The 22,176-nt window shown below is 39.6% G+C and overlaps 1 protein-coding gene across 1 annotated transcript in view; it reads left to right on the top strand.

Moving 5' to 3' along the window:
* The first annotated feature begins 230 nt into the window (after positions 1-230).
* The window catches only part of IQCH (IQ motif containing H), a 126,166-nt gene continuing 104,220 nt past the window's right edge, over positions 231-22,176 (top strand). Inside the window, exons 1-5 of the mRNA XM_036250778.1 lie at positions 231-348; positions 1,361-1,383; positions 2,506-2,602; positions 9,804-9,880; positions 11,675-11,713. Coding sequence (XP_036106671.1) covers positions 231-348; positions 1,361-1,383; positions 2,506-2,602; positions 9,804-9,880; positions 11,675-11,713 — 354 coding nt within the window. The remainder of the gene's footprint in view (positions 349-1,360; positions 1,384-2,505; positions 2,603-9,803; positions 9,881-11,674; positions 11,714-22,176) is intronic.

Below are 22,176 nucleotides of genomic sequence, written 5' to 3' on the forward strand. Positions count from 1 at the left end.
TTTTACCATTATTGGAAATGCCATTTTTTCTAAGGTTAGAACTTTAGACTTAAATAAACAGGTATTGTAGCTATATTTTCATGCACAGGATTAAGCACTAGATATACATTCACCAATAAGATGATGAATTGAGTAAGTTACACCTGTGAAATGTATGGAGTTCACACTTTGGGGAAATGCTTAAAGTTAAACCCACATTCTTCTAACCTTCCTTTTTAGGGGTTTTAAATATGATAGAACGAGGATTGATTCCACCAACAGCAAGAATTACCTTTCAGAATCCACCTATTGTACTCAGAGCGGCTCCTCTGCATAGTTTTGGTGAAGAACATAAGATTCCAACTGCAGGTAAGACATTCTGGCCAGTATGCTTAGTTGGGGATACAGAGAAATTATCTCTACCCAAATCTAGTTTTCCAGTATCCAACTCTTATCTTCAATAATAGGACAAGGGCAAAGTTGTAATGATTCTGAGTTTCACTTTACTGAATAAAGTAATTTTGGTCTCTTTGGAGAATATCTACTAAGGGCCTATGTCCTCTGTGCATTAGCAGGATGGGATTTTCAAGGGGTTTGCAGCTTGAGAGGGAAACAAGACAGATATAATAAAGATAAATGTCTATACAAAGTAGCACAGAATAAAAACCAAATGGATGTTCAAGTTCAATGCTGTAGGAGTTCAGAGCAATGATTACTGAGGAGTGAGATACTAGAAGAAGACTTTACAGAGGAGACTAATGGCCCTGGCTCCTTTGGCTCAGCGATTGGAGCATCGGCCCACGGACCAGAGAGTCCCGGGTTCAGTTCCTGCTAAGGGCACGTACCTTGGTTGCAGTTTGTCCCGGGCCCCAGTTGGGGTCATGTGGGTGGCAACCACTCTATGTGTCTTTCTCACATCGATGTTTCTCTCTCTCTTTCTCCCTCTCTCCCTCCTGCTCTATCTGAAAAAATAAATGCAAAAATGTCCTCGGGTGAGAATAAAAAAAAAAAAAAGGAGACTAATGAAATAGGATGTTCAAGAAAAGCACTGACCTAAGAATCTACTACCTAGTTGCAGAAGGTCAGGCAGGCCATTTACTCTCTTTTACTTTTTATTACATTTATCTGATTAATATTAAAATTATATAGATTTCAAGTGAACAATTCTATGACACATCATCTGTATATTGCATTCTGTGCCATTTACTTTCTTTGGGCCTCAGCTTTCCCAGTTATAAATGGAGGGTATTTGGTTAAATTAGTTCATCTGTTCAACAAATAGTAGTTGAATACTTGCTTGATTGGAGGTAGCATTTAGATGCTGGGATCCAACAAAGAAAGTCAGACAACATTTCTGCTCTCATGATACTTAACATTCTAGTGGGAGATTTGGATAAAAAGCAGGTGAGTAAATGAGAATTTAAGCACTAGCAATAAAGTAATAATGAGTAAGTGATAAGCATTAGAAATAAAACAACATGGGTTAGAGAGTGATAAGGAAATAGTTACTTTGCTTGTGAGGGAAGGGTCAGTGAATGCCTCTCAGATTTATGAGGCTTGAGTTGAGATCCAAATGATAAGAAGGAGCCCATCATGTAAAGATCTAGGAAATATCGTTCCAGATATAGATTAGCACAGGTAAGAAGCCTTGAGGAGTAAGAAGAGGATGAGCAAGAAGGCTAGTGTGGCTGGAGGGCCAAGAGCAAGGGAGAGTGGAGGAGATGAGACTGGAGAGGTAGAGAGGGATAGTATGATGTAGGCTAGAGCAGAGATTATGAGTGGTCCTCAATAGTCATTCTTCCCTATTTCCACAGTAATAGAACTGTGGGCGGGCACTCGTTATCTTGGTTAAAGACTACATTTCCCAGGCTTCCTTTCAGCTAGGTGTGCCATGTGACCAGGTCCTGGACAGTGAGAATGTAAGCATAGCGGAAAGGGAAACTTCTAGGCTGTGCCCTTAGAAGGAAGGAATGCACTCTCCCCTTTTCCTTTCCCCCCTCTGGCTAGCTGGGGTGCAGATGCGACGGGCAAGCACTTCGGAGCCAGAGAGGGAACTCCACGCTGAGTTTGACGGAGCTGCCCTGACAACCTCAGACTATCTTCTTTTTTACTCTTATGTGAGAGAAAAATAAACTCTTAGTTTGTTTAAATCACTCAGTGTATTTTAGGATCTTTCTCTTTAAACATGTTACACTACCAGAACCAGCATGGCAGCCTTTCAAACCATGATGAGGAGTTGGAGTTAGTCCTAATTATAATGAGAATGCACTGGAAGCTATAGATGATATATATCTTTGTCATCACTTGATATTTTAGGTTTGTCTGTTTTTTATTGTTAGCTCTGAGATAAATAATGTCTGAGGATCTCATGTAAAACATGATTAAAAACTAACAAAGATCAGAGTGAAAATAAATGAAATGGAGACTAGGAAGGTGAGAAACTATCAATGAAACTAAAAGCTGTTTTTAAACAGGATGAGGTGATCTGATTTATGTTTTCATGAAATTATTCTGGCTGCTTTACAGATAATGAATCATAGGGTAGAATTAGTGGAAGCAAGAAGACTAGTAAAAGGCTATAATGGTGAATCAGATGAGAATGATGGTGGATTTGAGGAGGATGGTATCAGTGGATATGAAGAGAAGTGAATAAACTCAGGTTATATTTGGAGTTGGAGCCTGAGAACTGGCTGATGGACAGGAGTGAGGGAAAGAAAGAAATCAAGGATCAATATGCATGACTGTATGAATGAGTATGAATGAATATGTATTAATGTGCCCCAGTTTTGTATCCATTCTATTAATGATGGGAATTTCAGTAGTTTACACTATAGAACTATTAGGTATAATACTACTAAGAACATTCTTGTACATGCCTTTGAATGTACATATGTATGCACTGCTGTTGGATCCACATCAAAAAGTAGAATTGCTGCCCTGGCCGGTTTGGCTCAGTGGGTAGAGTGGCCTTTTGACTAAAGAGCCCAGGTTGTGGGCCCAATCCCCAGTGGGGGGCATGCAGGAGGCGGCCAATTAATGTTCTCTGTGAGGTTTCTATCTCTCCCTCTCCCTTCCTCTCTCTCACTCTAACATCAATAAAAAAAATTTTTTAATAAAAAAAATAGAAATGAAAGGCATTTAATCAGAAAGGAAGAAGTAGAATTGTCTCTGTAGATTGCATGATATTATATACAGAAAACCTTAAAAACACCACCAAAAAATGATTAGAACTAATAAATTAAATTGGTAAATTTGCAGGATACAAAATCAATAAACAAAAATCCGTTACATTTCTATACACTATTGACCAACTGTTAGAGAAATTAAGAAAACAATCCCACTTATAATAACATCAAAAAGAATAAAATACTTAGAAATAAGTTCAAGGAGGTGAAAGATCTGTACACTGAAAACTATAAAACACTGATGAAAGAAATTGAAGAAGACACAAATAAATGGAAGGATATTCCATGTTGGAAGATTCAGTATTGTTTAAATGGCTATACAGTACTACCTAAAGCAATCTATAGCCAGTGCAATCCCTAGTAAAATTCCAGTGGCACTTTTTCACAAAAACAGAAAAAAAAATTCTACTATCTATATGAAACCACAAGAGACCCCAAAGAGCAAAAGCAATCTTGAGAAAGAACAAAGCTGGAGGCATCACACTTCCAGATTCTGAACTATGTTACAAAGCTATAGTAGTCAAAACAGTATTGGCACAAAAACAGACACATAGATAAAGGGCACATAAAGAGTCCCAGAAATAAACCCATTTTTATAGTCAATTAATTTTCAACAAACAGCCCAAGAATATACAATGAGGAAAGAATAATCTCTTCAATAAATGGTGTTGGGAAAACTGGAAAGTCATATTAAAAAGAATGAAACTTGATCCCTATCTTATACCATACACATAAATCAACTCAAAATGTATTAAAGACTTGAACATAAGACCTGACGCTGTAAAACTCCTAGAAAAAAAGCATAGGGGAGTAAGATCTTGGCAATGATTTTTGGATTTGACACCAAAAGCAAAGGCAACAATGAAAAAATAAACAAGTGAGCTTATAGTAAACTAAAGCTCTTCAGGCACAGCAAAGGAAAACACTAATAAAATAAAAAGACAACCTAGAATGAGATAAAATATGTACAAACCACATATCTGATAAAGAGATAATGTACAAAATATATAAGAAATCCATACAACTCAATAGCAAAAAAATAAATATCCTGATTCAAAAATGGGCAAAGGGCGCTGGCCAGTTTGGTTCAGCGGTTAGAGCATCAGCCTGCGGTCCGGAGAGACCCGGGTTCGGTTCCTGCTAAGGGCACGTGCTTCGGTTGCAGTTTGTCCCCGGCCCTGGTTGGTCGTGCGGGTGGCAGCCACTCGATGTGTCCCTTCATGTCGATGTTTCTCTCTCTCTCTCCCTTCCTGTCTCTCCCTCCCACTCTATCTGTACAAAAAATGGAAAAATATCCTCAGGTGAGGATAAAAAAAAAAAAAAATGGGCAAAGGACCTGAATAGACATTTTTTCAAAGACTACAAATATATAGCCAACAGGGACATGAAAAGTTGCTCAACATCACTAATCATCAGGGCAATGCAAATCAAAAGCACAATGAGATATCACCTCACACCCCTTAGAATGGCTATTATAAAAAAGACAAGAAATAACAAATGCCAGCAAGGATATGGTGAAAAGAGAATCACTGTACACTGTTAGTAGTTATATAAACTGGTACAGCCACTATAGAAAACAATATGGAGGCTCCTCGAGAAATTAAAAATAGAACTACCATATGATCCAGCAATCCCATTTCTGGATATTTACCCAAAGAAAACAAAGTCATTACCTTGAGAGATACCTGCACCCCCATGTTCACTGCAGTACTGTGCACAATAGCCAAAGTATGGACACAACTTAAGTGTCTGTCAATAGATGAATAAATAAAGGAAATGTAATAGATATAGATGATGAATAGGTATACATATTGATACATATAATGGCCTATTATTTACACTAAAAAAAGAAGATCCTGCCATTTGTGACAACATGGCTGAAGCTGGAGGGCATTATGCTAAGTGAAATAAGCCAGACAGAGAAAGACAAATACTGCATGGGACCACTTATATGTGGAATCTAAAAAATAAATAAATAAAAATCAAACTCCTAGAAACAGTAGAAAAGTGGTTGCCAGGGACTTAAAGGGGTGGGCGAAATAGGTAAAAAGTTGTGAAGGGATGCAGACTTTCAGCTATAAGATGAACAGTGTCTGAGGATTGCAAGTAAAACATGGTGACTATAGTTTATAGTTGGTAACACTGTACTGTATAATTTGAAATTTTCTATAGAGAGTAGAACTTAAATGTTCTCACTAATAAAGAGAAAGTTAAATATGTGGGGTGATGGATGTGATAATTAACTAAATGGGGGATCCTTTCACTGTGGATACACATATTAAATCACCACAATGTACACTTAAAATATCCCACAATTTTGTCAATTAAGCTCTCAATAAAGATGAAATTTAATTTTTTTAAAAAGCACAAATAAATTATATTTAAATGAAAAATGACATTTACTACAGATACACAGAATATTTTTTTAAATCATAGTATGGTAAGTTTATGCCAATATTTTTTTAATGAAATGAAAATTTTCCTAGAAAAATCTAAATTGCCAAAATTAACTCAAGAAAAAAATAGGAAACTTAAAGAAAACAATTCCATTAGATCATTTGAATTGCTAGTCAAAATTCTTTCCGTCTTAAACCAAACAGACAGGTGCACACGTGTTCACACGTAAACATGTGCCAGAGGGAAAGGCTTCAGGCCTTTGGTAGGCAAGAGCTACCAACTTTAAGGGATCAGGTAATTCTTACTTTATACTATTCCATAAAAAGAGGAAAAAAGAGCCCTGGCCAGTTTGGCTCAGTGGTTAGAGTGTCAGCCTGTGAACCGAATGGTCTTGGGTTCGATTCTGATCCAGGGCACATACCTGGGTTGCAGATTCAATCCCCAGCCCTGGTCAGGGTCGTGCAGGAGGCAACCAATCAATGTGTCTCTCTCACATTGATTTTTTTTTCTCTCTCTCTCTCCCTCCCTCCCTTTCACACTATTGTTCCTCCCTTCCACTCTATCAAAAAATCAAAGGAAAAATATCCTTCGGTGAGGATTAACAATAAAAAAAAGTTTTTTTCTTTTAAAGAAAGAGAAAAGAAGGAAAGCTGATTTTATGAAGCTGAAATAATTTTGATACCAAAACTGGATGAAGATAGTGTAAGAAAAAATAGACAGAGATCAATCTCAGGAACATAAAGGCAAACATTCTAAATAAAAGTTAACAGTGTTTTTTGTTTGTTTTTTTAAATTCATCATGATCCAGGAAGAATATAAAGAAGATTAAATATTAGAAAAATCTAGAAATATAATTCACCATAGTAGGAGATTAAAAAAGAAAAACCCTATGTTCATCTCAATATATGCCAAGATGGAAAAAAAGTCATTCTATATAATTCAACATTAATGATAAGGGGGGAAAAAAGTTCTGGGCAGAGTAGAAGTAGAAGAGAATATTCTGAACCTGATTATTGTTTTTAACCAAAATCCCAGATGAAACACTATTCTTAGTAGAGAAACTTTAGAAGCATTCTATTTCTCCATGAAAAGCAGAGACAGGCAAGGATGACCATTACTGCCACCCCATTGAACACTGTCCCTGAGGCCCTCGCACACGCAATAGGACAAAGACTGGCAGGAGGGAGGGGTACGAGTCAGGAATGCATGTGACTGCAAACATCAGCAACCCTAACGGTGGCTTAAAATAATGAGGTTCATATCCTGGCCGGTTTGGCTCAGCAGTTAGAGCGTCGGCCTGCAGACTAAAGAGTCCCAGGTTTGGTTCCCGCTAAGGGCACATAACTCGGTTGCAGTTTGTCCCTGGCCCTGGCCGGGGTCGTGTGGGTGGCAGCCACTCAATGTGTCTCTTTCATATTGATGTTCTGCTCTCTCTCTTACCCCTCTCCCTTCCCACTCTATTTGAAGATAAATGCAAAAAGAAAAAAAGTGCTCGGGTGAGGATAAAAATAAATAAAAATAATGAGGTTCATTTGTCTCACACATAAGAAGCCAGGAAGTAGGGCTGGTGGTGCTGATGGACAGAGTTGTTAATGGTTTTCTTTCTGCTTCGGGGTCTTTAGCCTGTTGGAGAGTCATCCTGGGGCTTGCCTCCTCGTAGCTAAGGCGTCTCTTGCAATTCTGGGCCTTATGTACACACTGCAGGCAGGTAGAGGGGGACGCGGTGGAAACCCCTGAATGGACTCCACCTTACAACCCACTGGCCACATGGCCACTGTTAGCTACAAGAAAGGCTGGAAAAGTGAATGTCCAGGGATAGGGTTAGGGTTAGGTTTGGGACATACTTACACTATATGCTTATTATGATAAGTTATGCTTGGTCTAAGCCACCATGAAAATTCTGTCCTTTGTTGGATGTTAAATATATTTAATACTAAAATGTTATTTGTTGTTTATCTAAAATAAAAATTTCACTATGTGTCCTTTAAATTTTTTTTTATCCTCACCCAAGGACATTTTTGCATTTATCTTCAGATAGAGTGGGAGGTAGAGAGGGAGGAAGGGAGAGAAAGAGAAAAGCGTCAATGTGATTGAGACACATCGAGTGGCTGCCACCCACAAGACCCCAACCCGGGCCGGGGACAAACTGCAACCGAGGTACGTGCCCTTAGCAGAAACTGAACCTGGGTCTCTCTGGTCCACAGGCCAACGCTCTAACTGCTGAGTCAAACCAGCCAGGGCTAACTATGTGTCCTTTAAAAAAATACTCTTTTGGCTAAAATGGCAACCCTAGGAGCTGGGCATATTGTTACCTTGAAAAAACTGGGCTTCTAAAATCTGCAAGGAAGAAAGGGAAGGCTACTTGACAGGCACGTATCAGTAACTGCCGAGAAGCATACACGTTTGACCAGAAAGACAAGTTTTCCTCCTGACATTAACTCTGGCAAAATGTAACATACATACTTTTCCAGAAGGGAAATTGAGTAGCAAAGTTGGAAGTACCTTAGGATACAGTTTTTCTGAAGATACACACACATTCTTCAAATGTATGTGTCCTATCAAACCCAGGACTACCTGAAGTTACAATTTAGTGACAGAGTTTCTGCAGGTGACTAAGAAAACTTTTTGTAAAAATGTAGAGATATTATTAACTATGGATTATTCATGTGTAATTACAAGATTTTAGATCTTTATCCTACCAAATTTTGTTAACATCTTACATTTAAAATTACGTCCACTTGAAAACTTATCAGCTGCTATTTTGTCTCAGTAGGGGAATTTAAATGTCACTTGGCTGTGAGAACCTGAATATTAAAATTGAACTGAGACTGAAGATATAGGAATAACAAGCTGTATATGTAAATCTGTGGATTCAGAGCAGTCCGGGTACAGGGCGTAGACCGGCCTTCAGAAGTGGGGGTGCCTTGCCTGGGCCAGTGCGGCACAGTTGGTTGGGCAACAGTCTTTGCACCGACAGGCTGCCGGCTCCATTTCTGTCGGGGCTCATGTCCAGGTCTTGGCCTCAATCCCCAGTAGGAGGCATACAGGAGGCAGCTGATCAATGTTTCACTCTCTCTCTCAAAATACATAAATAAGTAAGTGGGAGGGCCTAGTCCAGGTGGACCACAGGGCAGAAGCGCACAGAGGTCAAGGCTCAAACTTGTAGGCCTAAGATGGAGTCTTCACACACTATTGCCAAGTGCCCAGACTCAGAGAAGGCAGCGGGCAGTCTCACAGTCAGGGGGCTCACTGGAGGCCAGGGAAACCAGGAAAGTGGTCAGACTGGGCTGGTCCAATGCAACAAACAAAGCCCCTTTGTGGCGTTGCTAAGACTCTGGAATTCCTGCTACGTTTTAAGAGCAGCCCACTTGAGGCAGTGTGCGAGGACTGGGTCTTCAAGGCATGGGATTCTAAATTGTATACTGATGTGCTGTATTTGCTTGACAACTGTCAATTCTTTCTAAGATTGTTGCTAAAAACTGACAGAAAAGAGGTGGACTAAGGAAGTGAGTTGAAGGAAAACTAATTTCTTTGGTTCAATTAACTACTTAAATAAATTATTTGCTCTCTTTCTTGGAAAGAGTAGTATAAGGATTTTTCTCCCTTGAGAATATAAGACTTGGGCTGGTTGTAAAAAGTAGCTGGGTTTGCTGCAGGAGGGATGTGATTTCTCTCCTGAAAATTGTCCAGCATGTGGGCCTACTTGCTACGCATGAACTCGATGCTTTGGACTAGATGTGTTCTCCAAAACTTGTTGCTTATGGATTTAATTAATTTCAAAAATATTTACTGTGTTTTTCACTTGTATTGTTTCCCCATGCCATTTAACTTCTTTGGAATAATTTTTAATGAATAAACAATAGAATAGTCCAACATATGTATGTAGTTACATTAATTTACCTTTTAAATGAGCTTGGCTATTTAAAGAAAACTTACAGTGAAACATTTTGTAAGACAAATAGTACTCTCTAATTTGTCTGCTTTTAAAATTTGCCTTTTCACCTAGGCAGTTTGATTTGCAGAAGGTGAAACTGATAGAACTATTGTCCTCCCATGCTTTTTGCTTCCTTTTGAAGTCAATGATCACAAAAGTTTCGTTGAATTGACACAGGAAGGACTGATAGTGAACAGTCAGTGGGTGACAGAACCATTTAACTTTCCAGGTGCAAACCCAGTAGCATTAACCCAATTACTCCGCCTCTCTTTCTGAAAGAGGTAACTTTCCACCACCTCTATCCACAGTTTCTTTTGACACAACTCAGAAACTACAGCAGATTCCAGAAGAGGTGGTGGTCTCTCCCAAGAATCAAAGATCAAAGGTATTCATAGTCCTAGCTAAGGGAAGAAAATTGTTCTTATTTATAATATTCTCAGTGAGATTTCTGGTAATACATATATGTTATAGAATTATACCTTTCACATAGAAATAGATATTATTTCACCTGTTTCTGGGATGCATTTGATTTTTACAAGGGGGGATTGTTGTACAAGTAAACTCTACCGTGACATTATCGGTCATGTCAAATTATTGTGAGTTTACTAAATGATTGGGTCAACCTATACTGCTAGCTGGTTAAGAGTCCAGGAGTCCGGAATACAATAGCTATTGTTTTATATCCAAATTTGTGTTGCATAGTGTCTGTTATTGTGAGGTTTTGCTGTATTTAAAGGCCAAAGATAAAAAAGCAAACTCTCCAATTTTGCACAGATACCTTAATGAGGAAGGGGAAGGAATTTTATATTCTCTAACACTGGGACCTCACAGTACCACATATTCATTCTCTCAGAGATTCTCCTGGTTTTAAAGGTGCTGGTCTTTTGTAGCTTGCTTTCTTATGTTTCCGACCACAGACCGACTTGTGATAATTGAAACTTTTCACCATAGAAAGGAGACAGCTGGCAGTCTTTTTCTGGGCTTACCCTATGTGGTCATGTTTACAGCTGCTCCCACTGGGAAAAAAAAAGGAATGAAAGAAAAAAGCAAAGAATTGAGGAGTCACCGAAGAAATTAATCCTATTGTGTCTACATAGTACACTGTTACCTGTTTTTCCCAGACCTTCATCTCTTAACGCCCAAATCCTCCTCAAGACGTTTTCACTATATTTGCAGCACTGGTGGGCTGTTTCCTCTTAAAGAGATTTCCAAGCTGTTTATGTAGCAGCATGTCATGTGACACCCCAGTTGCCATGGCAAATATTTGTGTTTCATGAAAAATGTTGGTTAAAAAAAAATCAATGTAAATGGCCAAATCCCAAGACAGTCAGGCCTTCAGGCTAGCGTTTGGCCTGCACCATTATTGTTTCAAACTCAGCTGTTTAACAGGCTGTGCGAAGGCCATGGGCTAATATGCATAATGGGAACAAGCGGGGGCACCTGTTTCGATTCTCACCGTGTTCTAGCTCTCAGGTCGCACGGTTTTACAGACAACAGATCTACAGGTAATACAAACATAGCGAAGTTTTTAAGCGGTAAGCTTAAAGAATTGAAGGCTTAAATATTTTTTTTAAATAATGTCATTTTCTGAGTGCTAATTAAGCCTGCCTTTAATTTCCTATTGACTTCACAAAGCATTTTCCCTACTGCTAGAAGCAGTAATAGTTAAAGATTCTTCCTGTGGTCCTGAACTGGTACATTTCTGAACTGAGTCTTCAATAGTACACAAATGTAATCATTCATATACTCCATGTGCCCTAGCATAGAAGTGAAAAGGCCGAGAGGTGATGATATGCCTGGCTCGTGACAGAGCCAGAACAGACCTCAGATCAGTCACCACCACTGCTCCGTGTGGTGCCACACCAAGAAGCCCTTTCTTATAAATATTTTTCCACGTGTCTCCTAGAAGTGGGGCTTGGCATCTGGCTATAGTTGTTTTTGTAAATATTTACTTTGTCAAACTCTTTCTTCAAAGCAAACAGGGCCTTTGGCAAGCAGAGCATCATTGTCTGGGGTGGGAAAGGTCTTTAATTATTAGCTCCGGCCTGCATGGAAGAGGGAACAGGCTGGCCCAGCAGGGGAAGCTGGGGTGGGGGTGGGGGCTGTGCCTTCTATTTGTTTTGTAAAATTGCTGATGAGAGTCATTTTGATTTAAACTGTGTCTCATTATTCATTGTAGGGAAAAGGCAGAAGGTCAAGAGGACATCAGGAGAAGAAGGTCTGTAATTTGTGTGACTAGTTGAAATTTGGGGTCTGTCACCTGATGTCCCTTCCTTTTGCTGCAGGGCAGAAGTATGGGAGGCAGGTTCGACAGCTGGAGATGGTAACAAAAGTTCTTTTGCTCTTCTTTTATAAAAGAAATTACATCATGTTTTCAGAGGGGAAAAAACATTCATTTAAAGTGGGGGAAAAAATGTTCCCCTCTGTTGGGATTGAATTATTTCTCAGTCCAAAATGCTATTTAGCGTACTAAAAATTTGGCTGAATCACACCACTCTTCAACCACAATCTAAGATTTTTATCTTTTAAAAGTGCACTTAAAATGAAACAAAATGTAAAAACAAAACAAAAATGGTTGTTCCCAACATGTGTTTGCATACGTGGGTGTGTGTGTGCATGTGTGCATTCATACGCACACACACACACACACACACACACTGCATATGCGAAGTAATAGGTAAGGTTATGTATGGGATTTAGAGCTAAACTGACTAAAACAAATAAGGTAACAGTTTGGAAAAATGAAATAGTCCCCAAAATATGGCACGTACGTGCCAGCCAGGAACATTCCACAAGGCCATGCATGGGTAATAAAAGTTCTGAACTTGAAGCAGCAAAGAGCTGGATTCTCCTCTTACTAATAGAGGCACTTTGAGCAAGTCACTTAGATTCTCCGTGCCTCCCTTTTCTCCTCTGACAAATGGGAATAACACCGTCTTTTCCAGAGTTGCTGCGAGGGTTCCAGGAGTTAATGTCCTGTGTGAAAGTGCTTTGGAACTTGTTACCATCATTCATTGGTCCATTTTTAAGGGCATCTTCTAGGCCTCCCTTTTTCAATGGTCTTATCAGTAAGAATTTCAGAAGGAGTTTAGCCACCCCTTTTCAAGGAAAAAAGCCCACCGTTTGGGTCTTCTTATAATCCTGCAGAGCTGTGACTACACAGGCCACGTTTATAGCAATGTTCGCATACAGTCCTGAACCTGGACAAATTGCTTCTAGATAAACTAATCAATGCAATTAGATCCTTCCTCTAGCTCCCCTTGACTTCTTGCTGTGAGGAAATTGTGAGCTTGCTTCTGCATTTAAAAGTAGAATGTGCTGCCCAGCTGGCGTGGCGCAGTGGATTGAGCGTCGTCCCACAGACTGAGAGGACCTGGTTCAGTTCCCAATCAGGGTACATGCCCGGGTTGCGGGCTCGATCCCCAGGGGGGTTGTGCAGGAGGCAGCCGATTGATGTTTTTCTCTCACATCAATGTTTCTAAATGTCTCTCCCTTCCTCTCTCTCTGAAAAATCAATAAAAACATTTAAAAAGTAAAAAAAAAAAAAAATAGGATGTGCTTATTTATCTGGAATATTTATAGCAGCTAATGTTGATTGAATGTTCTTAGAGCATAGCACTGAGCACCTTCCATACCCACTGAATGCTCACAGCAGCCACAAACCCTGGTTTACCACACAGCTGGTCAGGGGCTTCGGGGGTCCAGTGAGAGGGAAGTTCCAGAGGTTGTGGCCTCTCCACTTCCCAGGTTATCAGCTCTTCCCACACAGTTAGGGCACTGTTCCTAACGCGGTGCAAGGAACATCTCCTTTCACAACGCCTCTATGCAGTAGGTACTAATATTATTCCCATTTCACTGGGAGGACCTGGATGCAGAGAGGTGAAGGCCATCCAACTAGTAAGTGACAGAACCAGAAGACAAAACTGGACTATGTGGCTGCCAGAGCCCCAAAGAATCGGCAATTTTTAAAAATCTCAGTCATTTTTGTTGGAAATGTTTCTAAAAGATATTATCTCTCCGCCTTCCTAATGTAATTTAACATTTCCTTCATCCAGTATTATGTATACATATAACCAATTTTTGTTGTCATTTCATTTTGTTTCCTTCTAGTGTATTGCTTTTTGGGGGCTCTGACTTTAACAGCCTTTTCTATCTTCTAGTTAAGTTAGCCAAACAACCAAACTCAAGAAGTTGAATGATAAACGAGTCAGTCGGGCTCCGCACAAGGACCCTAGGAATAAAACAATAAACTATAGAAGAGTTGGTAGTAATTTCAACACATCTGAAGCCTTTATTTTCAGGAATGTAGTTTAAAGTTTTGCAGTTGCTAAAATGGTCTCTCTCAGCAAATCTTTCTATTATCTCAAGGCAGTCATGTTTAAAACTATGTTCAAAGATCCACTTAATTTTAATTGATATTTTGATAATAAAAAATATTTTATGGCAAAAACAAGCAAACAAATATATTTAGTGGACATAAGGGTCTAGGTTAAATTCATGAGTGTGTTTGCTTCTGGAAATGGGCTAAAAAGGAATATAGAGAGGATATCAATTGTACCTAATGTGTTCTTTTATTTAAATATATATATAAATATAGAAATAATTTAAATACATTTAAATTTTATATTATAAATAATTATAAATATATTAAATGCACTATATTTTAAAATATTAAAAACATATATGTGTGTGTGTGTGTGTGTGTGTATATATATATATATATTTTTTAATCCTCACCTGAAGATATTTTTCTATTTATTTTCAGATAGAGAGAGACAGAGGGAGAGAAAGGGAGAGAGAGAGAGAAACATCGATGTGATAGAGACACATCGACTGGTTGCCTCCCGCATGACCCCGACCAGAGCTGGGGACAAACCGCAACTGAGGTACATGCTCTTGGTCAGAATCGAACCCGTAGTTCATTGGTCCACGGGCTGACGCTGTAACCGCTGAGCCAAACCAGCCAGGGCAAAAAAAATGTATATATTTTTGTCTTCTTTGCTTAAGATCTATATGTATATAATATATGATATATATTCTGTATTATCTAACTGAGGACCTCACAGTACAGCACCGGCCATCCTTGCGGAGGTTCTCCGGGTGTAAAGGTGCTGGGCGCTGGAGCTTGCTTTCTTATGTTTATGAGCCAGAGATATATACATACGCATCTGGAACAAAAATGACCAAAGACCAACATGTATCCATGGTAGTTTTTTTATATTGATCTCTATACTTTTCTGTATTTTCAAAACATTTTCCAAAGAAGAGAAGAAAAAAATAATTCTGTTTCCTAAACCATACCTCTGCTATAAAATCAGTTTCCTTTAGAATAGGTTTGAGTGATTACATTTTAATGTCAAATTTAGAGTCTTGCTTCTCTTAGTCACTTTGTCATATTGTTTGTTTCTTTAGTATTTTCCAAACATATAGTCTTAAACCTCTTGTTAGAAAACTGTGATTATTTAAGTCAGTTGAGTATTTTAATCAAGCAACATGAGTGACATTGAACGTATTACCCGCTCTAGTTTCATTCCACCCCATGTAAGCAGGAGATTAGACCAGATGAGTGTTTTTAAGGAGGTCCACACCCCCTGCAAGGCTCATCCCAACTCCCCCAGGTAAGGAGAAAAGTGGAAGTTCTCACAGGTGGGCCCAGGCACCTCACACCCACACCTGCTGTGTCAACTGTTTCATCTCCTTACCATCAAATTATATTGGTTTTTTAAAAATATGTTTTTATTGCTTTTTTGGAGAGGAAGTGAGAGAGAGATAGAAACATTGATGTGAGAGAGAAACATTGATCAGTTGCCTCCTGCACTCCCCTCACTGGGGATCGAACCTGCAACCCTGGCTTGTGTCCTGACCTAGAATCAAACTGGGACCTCCCAATCCATGTGATATTGCTGAATCCACTGAGCCACACCAGCCAGGTTCAAATTATATTGTTTTTGAGCAAAGAGTTCCAGGCTTAAAAATATATACTTTGAAAACCACCAGGTAATGTCTAGCAGCAGTTTTGGCTTTAATATTCCCAACACTGCCCTTTCAGTTTTTGTTTTTGTTTTTAATCCTCACTCGAGAACATTTTTTGATATTTTGTTCAGATAGAGTGGGAGGGAGAGAGAGAGAGAGAAAAACATCAACGTGAAAGGGACACATGGAGTGGCTGCCACCCGCACGACCAACCAAGGCTGGGGACAAACTGCAACCGAGGTACGTGCCCTTAGCGGAAACCGAACCCGGGTCTCTCCAGACCGCAGGCCGACGCTCTAACCGCTGAGCCAAACCGGCCAGGGCCTTTCAGTATTTTTAAATTGATCTTTATCATTGAGAGTATTACAGATGTCCTCCATTTTTCCCCCATTGCTGCCCTTCACCCAGTTTGCACCCTGCCCTAGGCCTTTACCACGCTATTGTCTGCGTCTATGAGCTATGTATATATGCATATAAGTTCTTTGCTTCCTCCCCTGCTCCCTTCCCTCTGAGATCCCTCAGTCCATGCGGTGCTTCCATGTCTCTGGACCTCTTTTGTTCATCAGCTTATTTTGTTCATTACTTTCCACATATAAGTGAGACCAGGTGATACTTCTTGAAAGTGCAGAGTACCCCCCCAGTTAGGCTGTGATTCCAGAACAATCCAGTCTCCTTTCTTGTCTTGCCCTAAAGGGTTCAAGGGTGAGGTCAGCCCTTGACAGGAGTTACAGCTCTTCAACGTGGAGACAGAAGATGAGATTTCGGAAAAGTCCAAGCAATTCTTCTCTCTTTTAGATTCACTTTCCTTCATGAAACCTCAGTTATCATCTTAAAAGTAAGAAGAGGAAAAATATATGAAAATAAAAGAAAAATTGTGGAATCTCTTAAAACCATTTTCCATTTCCTCTAATTAATTAGAAATTTCCACCCTCACCTATGAATTTTTTGACATGAAACGTTTGAATTAAAATTATAGTTTTATTTGCAAAACATTTCTTCTTGCAAGAAAAAATTTATAAAATTGATTTTATTTATCTTCATAGCATCTCTAACTGTACATTTTTATTACACGTAATTAAAATTTTTACTTATTTACACCAGAAAAAAAGGGTTAAATCAGTAAGCCACAAAACAAAATCTTTACATTTTTAATTTATATTTTTCATTCATCAAATTATGACCTGATTACTCACAGAAAATTTGGAAAGTTCAGAAAGGAGAAAAAATATGCAAGAAAAATTTCTCCATAATACTACATTATTTAAGCACTTGGCATGTCCCTTGGTTGGTATCATACTATATATTCAACTGTGATTTTACTTTTTCACCTAATAATTTATCAAAGCCTTATATATATATATATATATATATATATATATATATATGATTTAAAACTCTTCATTAAATATTTTAATGACCATGTAATAATCTGTCTTAAAGATATACCATAATTTTCTGTCATTGTCCTATTGTGTTTGACATTAAATTATCAATATCAAACTATTATTATTATTATTATTAAGAAAAACATTATTTCCAGTTTTTCTTTGTTATAAATAAAACTGCCATGAACATCTTTCATATTTGTACACGAATCTTTGTATTTAGACTAAATCTTAGTGGTAGAACTCCTTGGTCAAAGGGTATGGATATTTTCAGATCCAAGAAGCCAAACTTTCTATAAGTGCTCCAAAACTCAGGCTATGAGTGTGCAAATAACTTGTATAATCATAGAACAGCTTTGTGCTGTAGACCCAGCCCAAGTGGCTAAGAGCCTAAATTTTAATATTCCCTCATTCATTCATTCATTTATTGAGCTTTTACCATGCATCAGGCAGTGTACTGGGTACTGGGGATACAGCAGTGAACAAAAATAAACCACGTCTTTGCCCTTGTGGGAGTTATATTCTGGTGAGGGAGGCAGGAAATAAACAAATATTTACCATAATATCAGGTAGTGACAAGTCTATGAATTAAAATAAAGCAGAATACATGTGTAAGTCTGGAGAGTGTGGAAAGGTGGGGTAGTATAAGAATTCTGCACGTGTTCTTTAGTGCTCTGTGATCAATGGACTTGCTATACACACAATTTTCCTCAGGATAACTGTAACGTCGAGTTTTACTTAATAGTGATAATAGAGGTCCTTTTCGACTCTTCGTCTTTTTCCTTTACCTGTAGGAAAAATGATGATGTGACCTTTCTCAGGAAACTGAGTCCAGGCTGATGTTGATGCCCGTCCTGTCAGGTTCCCTGTCCTTCTCCCCAGCAGGTTCCACCCATCAATCATAATCGTCCCAAGTGGTCCTTAACTATATCACGTTCTCTCAGAGAATATTAGAAGGGAAGCAGAAAAGATGGAATCCATGCAGCAGTAAAATGAAATGTTTTTCTAGAAAAGGAAACTTCACATTTGACTGAAAATATACTGCATCTATTTTAAACATCTTCCTGATTTTGTCCTGTTTGATCTTCAACCAGAATTGGATCCATTGAGTGCTTTTGTTCCATAAGAATGCACCCAGGGGTGGGGATTTGTTTCTCCTCAGGAAGTGTCTCAGGAAGGCTCATTTGAATAAAGATACCTTTCAAAGCAATTGTGGGAATTATCCCTAAAAATGTGCTGCTGATCCCAGTGGCGTGTACGCTCAGTTCTCTTCCTTTGTATGTCTCCACTCAATGAGTTCTCTATTTTTGCCCTTTATTCTCTTTATAAAGGGTAAACGCTCGGATTCTCACTTTCAATGGACACTTAAGGCTTATGCAGTTTCTAGGTCCTAAGGACTGATAACTGTTTTGTTGATTTTCAGACCCTAAAATACTGAAAGTATCACTGTTTGGGTTCTCTCCCCACGATCATCTTTACGGCTATTCTTTTATTGTGGTTTGTAAGTTGCTAGAAAGAGCCTCCTATCTAAAAAGTAGAAAGAGAAAAAAAATCCCTGGTTCTTTTTCATGGTACATAAAAAGATGTTGCCTTTGATTTGATGGCTTGACTAGCTCCAGGAGCTTATTAAACAGCTGATACTCCCAGAGGGGTGACACTTCAAATCACAAGAGCCCTGAGTGATCCCCTAATGGAAACTGAAACTACCCCCAGAGAAGTGACTTCCCAAGGCCACAGCAGGGAGTGTCGACAGACTATGTCCTAGGTCTTCTCACTTCAAACCCATGGTTCACTAGCATGTTCATAGTTTATAGTGTTAGTTTAACAGATTGATTTCCAAATAGGAAAGAAACAATAGGTCAAGGCCAGGTTGACTCTGATGCAGGAGACTGTAGAAGGAAGGCTGAGCAAGGGAGCACAGCTTGGTAAGGGGCCGTAGGGGAAGTTCTGGACAATTAAGGCTGTGGGCGTTGGTGGTATAGGGGTAGGAAATGACAGCTAGCTCTGTGATCTTGGACAAGTCACTTAACCTCTCTGAGCCTGTTTCCTCATTTATGGTAACAATCATGCAGACTGAGATGAGGCACTGTGAAAGATTCTTTACACGTATTATGATCATCACAGCAGCTCTATAGGGACCTCTCATTTTCACCGATGACAGACATTTAGGTTCCGAGAGGATAGTGCCTTAGTCAGCTCACGCTGCCATAACAAAATACCGTAGACGGGGTAGCCTAAACAACAAGAATTTACTTCTCACAGTTCTGGAGGCTGGTTCTGGTGAGAGCTCCCTTCCTGGTTTGCAAATGACCACCTTCTTGCAAGAGAGATATCATCTCTTTTTTGTCTCTTCTTATAAGGACACTAATCTTACCATGAAGCCTCCCTATATATGACCTAATTACTTCTCAAAGCCCTCGCCTCAAAATACCATAAGACTAAGACTGGGACTTCAACATATGAATTCTGTGGGTACACAAACATTCAGTCCGTGGCAGGTTGTAATTTGCCCAAGAGTACATAACAGATAACGAGAGAACACGGACTTGATCCCAGGTTAGTAAGGCTTCAGGGCCAAGGCTCATTCCCTGGCTCCATAAGAGCCTATGGAGTAAGCGGCCAGGCCAGTGACCTTCAGGATCCCTCATGCTTTCAAATTCAGGACGGTGATTATGCTGAGTCCCTGAACACTGTGTAGTCAGCTAATCTCTCTAAATCTTGTACACATCTTTCTAACATTTTAACAAGCTGAGGTCTTGACATAAGTTCTGTATAAAACTTAACACATTGTGGACCCTCTACACATGTTAAAGAGCAGGCCTGGTAGATGGTACCCCTGGTCTTCAGAGAATAATGGAGGCTCACCTCTGAGGGTCACTCCACTCAGAATCTGAACTAGGCTTTCACTTGGAGCCACAGTGACCGGAGGAACTTTTCTTCTTCACACAATGGAGTTGCCTAGGCTAATTACTAATGGATACATTTGGGTGTTTGAGAACCTGAACAAGGGCTTATAGATTCTAAAGTAATTTGGTTTTTCCTTCTAGGAATATCATTCTCTAAAGATATGATCCATGTTGGATTATTTAAATACTAGACCATTCGCCACCAGGAGATCTTGGTTATATCTAATTTAGAGATCCTTGGCTCGGCTTTAATCCTATATCCAGATGCTGTCCACATGTATGAAAAGAACATTTTTAATAAAGACATTCAGGTTAGAAATACATACCTTTTCTCTGGGAGTCTTCTTTGTGGCACTTATTTCTAAATTTTAGAAGGTCATACTGGGCCCACCTTTTTGGCTTCACATCTGTGACTTACTAACACACGTAGTCATTATCCCACCTCCTGCTATTTGTTTTAGATTAGGAATCTTCCCTAAATAACTGCTCCAGAAACTCTCAAAGTTACCTCATTAGTGACTACACCTTGCAGAGATCCACTGAGTAGAGACAAAGCTAGTTGAGCATTTCCCAGTTAGTTGATGCTGTTAGTTAGAGCAGGATGCTAATAATTAGGCCATGGCTACAGGTCTGGGATCTGTGTGGGCCAGAGAACCATCCCCACTATAAGAAAACAATGTGGCTATTGAGTCGGTTACATTACAATGAGAGTACAACACATCTTAAACCAAAAAGAAGGGAGGAAAAGAGGGGGAAGGAAGGAGAGGAAAAGAAAGAGAGAGAAGAAAGAAAGGGGGGAAGGGAGGAAGGAGGGAAGGAAGGAAGAGATGGAGGGAGGGAGGGAAGGAGGGAAGGGAGGAAGGAAGAGATGGAAGGAGAAGGGAGGAAGGGAGGGAGGAAGGGAGGGAGGAAGAGAGGGAGGGAGGGAGGGAGGAAGGAAGGAAGGAAGGAAGGAAGGAAGGAAGGAAGGAAGGAAGGAAGGAAGGAAGGAAGGAAGGAAATAATTGTAGACAGGTTCATGGAGATAGATGGTAAAGGAAGAATAACAGAAGGAACCAAAACTTGAAGCATGGCATGACCTTTAATCAGGGCTCTTATTCCTAGCAGGCTGTGAAACAGCTTTGTCTCTACCTGCTCAATGGATCTCACAATGCTGATGCACTGCTTTAATTTGGGAAGCCTTTCTCTTGAGAGACATGTCTTTTCTTGCTCTAAGTCTCAAGTGCTCCCAAGTGTGGCATTCTCTGTGACAGATGTACTACAGTTATGCTTTAGCTGACTCCAAACCCATAGCTTCCCGTGCCTGAGTGGTCTATTTGATGTCCAAGAGTGTGTTTCCTTTGAGAGCAGGTCTTTACTAGAATATCATCCAAGAAGGTAGGGAGGTGTTACCCCTTTGTTCTCAAGGAGCCACTGTTAAATCCTGTAACCCCACCCTCACCCCACAGCTATTCTTTATAAAGGTTGGAAATGCATTTGCTGATGTAGGTGTGTGCCCTAGACCTACCCCCAAGGAAAGGCCCCTTCTCTAGGAGACATGAGTCTTCTCCTTTCATAAACTTCTCTCTGGTTTGCTCCATTTTCAAGGATAGTCCCAATTGCACATGGCTCTCTGTAAAGGTAAGGAATTTAAAAATATTTTAACATTTCCAAAAAGACCAGTCTCTGGCAGATCTCCTGTCCATACTGCACTTCCTCTAGGAGTCTCAGGGTCTCGCTGACAGGATCCAACATGGGACTGGTAGGACCAGCCAGCTCCATACGTGTTCATCTGTGATTATTGCGCGTGCCGGTTTCTCGCTGACGAAGCGCTGTCATTCTTCTCTGAGTTCAAACCTCTCCGTCCTCAGGACCCATTCTTGAAAGAAGGCAGAAACGTAGCCACGGGCCATTTCTGTGGGAGTACGTGCCACTTTCCCCTACCAGGAGCCGCAGCTCCTCCTGCCAGCATGGTGTCTGCTAAAGAGAGTGCTTCGCTAACTCTCTCCCGTGCATCCAAAAAGAAGGAATTTATTTCCATTTACCAAACAGTTTGCATTCTCGCTTAGCACCTTGATTGGATCAGAAAGAGCTGGCATCTTGGTGAGAAGACTTTTCCCCATCACTCTTATACCTATAACAACTCTTAACTTAAAAGCCTACAAAAAGCTCATTGCTATTTAAAGTCCATGACTAAAATTCCAGGAAATTACCCATTTTGTACTTAACACTTGACACTTGCTTTTCAGTATTTTTATACTTGAGATGACAATCTAATTAATTCCACTGCCTAGAATCTAAAAAAAAAAAGAATGTGAAGTGTGTGTGTGTGTGTGTGTGTGTGTGTGTTTTTTAATTTCCTGTGTTTGCTTATTGTGCTTTTATTGTGAATATATCTCTTGGCTTGCTTTTCTCTTTTATAGCTTTCTGCCTTGAAT

Source organism: Molossus molossus, unplaced genomic scaffold (assembly GCF_014108415.1).
Source record: "Molossus molossus isolate mMolMol1 unplaced genomic scaffold, mMolMol1.p scaffold_m16_p_1, whole genome shotgun sequence".
In the NCBI taxonomy this organism is placed as follows: domain Eukaryota; kingdom Metazoa; phylum Chordata; class Mammalia; order Chiroptera; family Molossidae; genus Molossus; species Molossus molossus.